This window comes from Apaloderma vittatum, unplaced genomic scaffold, assembly GCF_000703405.1.
Source record: "Apaloderma vittatum isolate BGI_N311 unplaced genomic scaffold, ASM70340v1 scaffold31024, whole genome shotgun sequence".
NCBI lineage: Eukaryota > Metazoa > Chordata > Aves > Trogoniformes > Trogonidae > Apaloderma > Apaloderma vittatum.
Window position 1 is genome coordinate 2,114 of NW_009712624.1, and position 2,912 is coordinate 5,025.

General features: G+C 58.0%; 1 protein-coding gene across 1 annotated transcript in view; it reads left to right on the top strand.

Moving 5' to 3' along the window:
- Nucleotides 1–743, top strand: part of GMPPA (GDP-mannose pyrophosphorylase A) — a gene marked incomplete at its 5' end in the record, with an annotated part of 2,625 nt that extends 1,882 nt beyond the window's left edge. Inside the window, 4 exons of the mRNA XM_009868065.1 lie at nt 59–107; nt 205–297; nt 386–554; nt 643–743. Coding sequence (XP_009866367.1) covers nt 59–107; nt 205–297; nt 386–554; nt 643–743 — 412 coding nt within the window. The remainder of the gene's footprint in view (nt 1–58; nt 108–204; nt 298–385; nt 555–642) is intronic.
- Nucleotides 744–2,912: the final 2,169 nt, after the last annotated feature.

A 2,912-nucleotide genomic window follows, 5' to 3' on the forward strand; every position in this document is an offset into this window, starting at 1 on the left:
TCCCGAGGGGCGGGTCCTCCGGTGCGCTCCCCCCCCTGACACAGCTGCCTTGTATTGCAGGCAATGTCTACATCCACCCATCTGCCTCCATCGACAGCACTGCAGTGGTGAGTGCAGACCTGGGGGGCTCTGTGGCAGGGCGATGCTTGGGGGTGCTGAGGGCACCATTGTCCTCAACCTCATCACCTCCTTCTGTCCTCATAGCTGGGCCCAAACGTCTCCATTGGGGAGGGGGTGACAGTGGGAGCCGGTGTGCGCGTGCGAGAGTCCATCGTCTTGCACGGTGCCTCACTCCACGTAAGTAGGGTTTGCCTGAGGATGTGGATGTCGACCGCCACCCCTCGCATGGAGGCAGCAGCACCCTTCATCCCCCTCTCCACCTCAGGACCACACCTGTGTCCTCAACACCATCGTGGGCTGGGACAGCACCATTGGGCGCTGGGCCCGGGTTGAAGGAACACCCAGCGACCCCAACCCCAACGATCCTTACGCCAAGATCGACAGTGAGACCCTGTTCCGGGATGGGCGCCTCACACCATCCATCACGATTTTGGGTACGTCCCGCCTCCACCCAGCCTCCCCAGCCCCATGCAGTGGGGCAGTCTCTCCCCTCCTGCTGACCTCCTCCCTCTCTCCCCACAGGCTGCAGTGTCACCATCCCCGCTGAGGTCGTTATTCTCAACTCCATTGTCCTTCCTCACAAGGAACTGAGCCGAAGCTACAAAAACCAGATTATCCTGTGAGTCAGCTGGGTTGGAGAGGCCAGCGCCAGCCACCTGCTGCCTGCTGGTGTTCCCCACAGCAAGAGCCTCTGCTGAGGCTTCACCTCCTGGGAAGGTTCCCAGCACCCTCAGAGGGGTAGGTGCATGCCAGGAGCCCTGCAAGTGCCTGACTCCTACTCCAGACAGACATTAAAGCTGGTGAGCATCAGCCTTGCATGCTGCTTCTCTCGCAGCCCAGGGACCAGCCCTGGGGCAGGGTGAAGGCTTCAGGGACAACACAGAGCCCTGGCAGCAGGTTGCATGACTGAAGTTTTGAGGGAGTACTTGCTGCCTTCAGCATCTTGGGTCCAGCCTTGGCTGTTTCACCACTGAAGGGCACTACCAGCACCACCTTGCGACCCCTCATGAAGCTCTCCCTGCTTCACTTGCTGTCTGCAACCCCCTGGAAGGTCTTGGCTCATCTCAGAATCCAGGGAGCCTTGGATGTGCCTGTCCTGTGTAGGCTGCTCACCCTGAAGTGAGGATCCTGATTTCAGCAGCGTGATTGCAACAGCCTGAGTTGGGCTCGTGCCTGCTGCTGGGGAAAAATAAATACAATAAAAAAAAGAGTAACACCAGGCTCTCCCAAGAGCACTGGCACTCACAGGCTGCTGGTCCTGCAGGGAGCTGCAAGAGCACCCCTTCCCCAGCACCACCTCCCCCTGCAAGGGCTCAGTACGAGCTGGAACAGCTGCCAGCACTGCTGAGCCTGCTGCTGTCAGGCAGAGACGTGCGCAGGCTGCCTTGGCAGGGCTCGGTGAGGGCAGCAGGGCCCTACCACCCTGGTGAGCCAGCAGCCTCCTTTGCACCAACGTGGGTGGGTGTAGCTTGGGGAGGGGAGCTCCCTGCACATCTGCCCTCACACCAGCCATGTCCACAGGGCACCAGAGCAATCAGGGTACACATGCAGGTGGTAGAGATCTACCACCTTGCTCTGTCTCAAGATAACCCTTTTTTTTCTTTACTGAAAGCAGCCCCTTGGTGATCCTGGCATAGTCTGGCTGCAGTAACCAATGCTGCCCTTTACCCAGTTACCTGCCCATCTTCACCTCTTGTTTTTGGAGCTCTGTGCTAAAGCCCTGCGCACCACCGAGGGCCCCCATCACACCTTCAGCAAGGCACTGCATTAGAGATTCTCCATCCATCCAATACCACCCCAGCTCGATGGATTTGCAGTAAATCCTTGCTTCCAGCCCCGTGCCTTCATGTGCCATTTCTCCTGGGGTCCTGGGCGGGGATTAGCTGTTCCCTGGCTTTAAGCACATTAAACTCTGTCAGTTTTGCCTCTGCCTTGGATGTGCTAATTTCCTTGCCTGCTGGTGAACACCCCTGCAATTGGGGAAACTGAGCCAAAGTAATTGCTTTCAGGATTGTACATGATTTTCACCCCACACCCTGTATGACATACCAGGCCTGGCTTTTAGTACAAAGGTTCCTAGGCTGCTGGATGTGGCCGTAGGGCAGTTCTCATCCCTGTTGTGTAATGTGCCTTCTTCCTAATAAGCCTCCCTTGTCGTGGCTGTCCCTTGTGCAATTATCTGGGGAACAAGCCTTTCCTGGCCCCTTGTGCAATTACAGACTCATTCAGCTCCCTGCTCTAGGAGGGGAGGGACCCGTTTATCCCTCCTCTAGGAGGGGAGGGAGCCGCTTATCCCTGCCTTGCTTGGGATTTGCAGCTCCAGCGCTTAGGGCTGGAGGGAAGGAAGGAGTTAAAGGGGCCTCCGCTGAGGTGCCAGGAAGTCTGGAAACGCTTTAAGGTTGTCCTGCCCTGAGCAGCAAGCAGCTCTGATTACTTGAGGCCAACATCTGGGCTGAAAGAGGGGCCTCTGGAATCCTGGGCTCCAGGGCAGGGAGAGGAGGGCTTCAGCTAGGGCAGAAGGCAGCTCGCCCTGCCCTCCCCTCCCAGCAAAAGCAGCAGTTTTTGGGGGAGCACTGCTCACCCCTGCTGTCAGCACAGCTCTGCCTGCTGCCCTGCTCCATCATATGCCAGTGAGCGCCAACCCCTGGCAGCAGCAGGAGGGGACAGACAGCAGCCACAGCCAGGCTTGTTTTGCTGCAAACATTTAATACAAACGAGTGCTTAAGTACAGCCACCGCAGCGGGTCAGAGCGACCCGTTCCCTGAGCAGCAGGGAAGCAGAGCAGGGCTTTG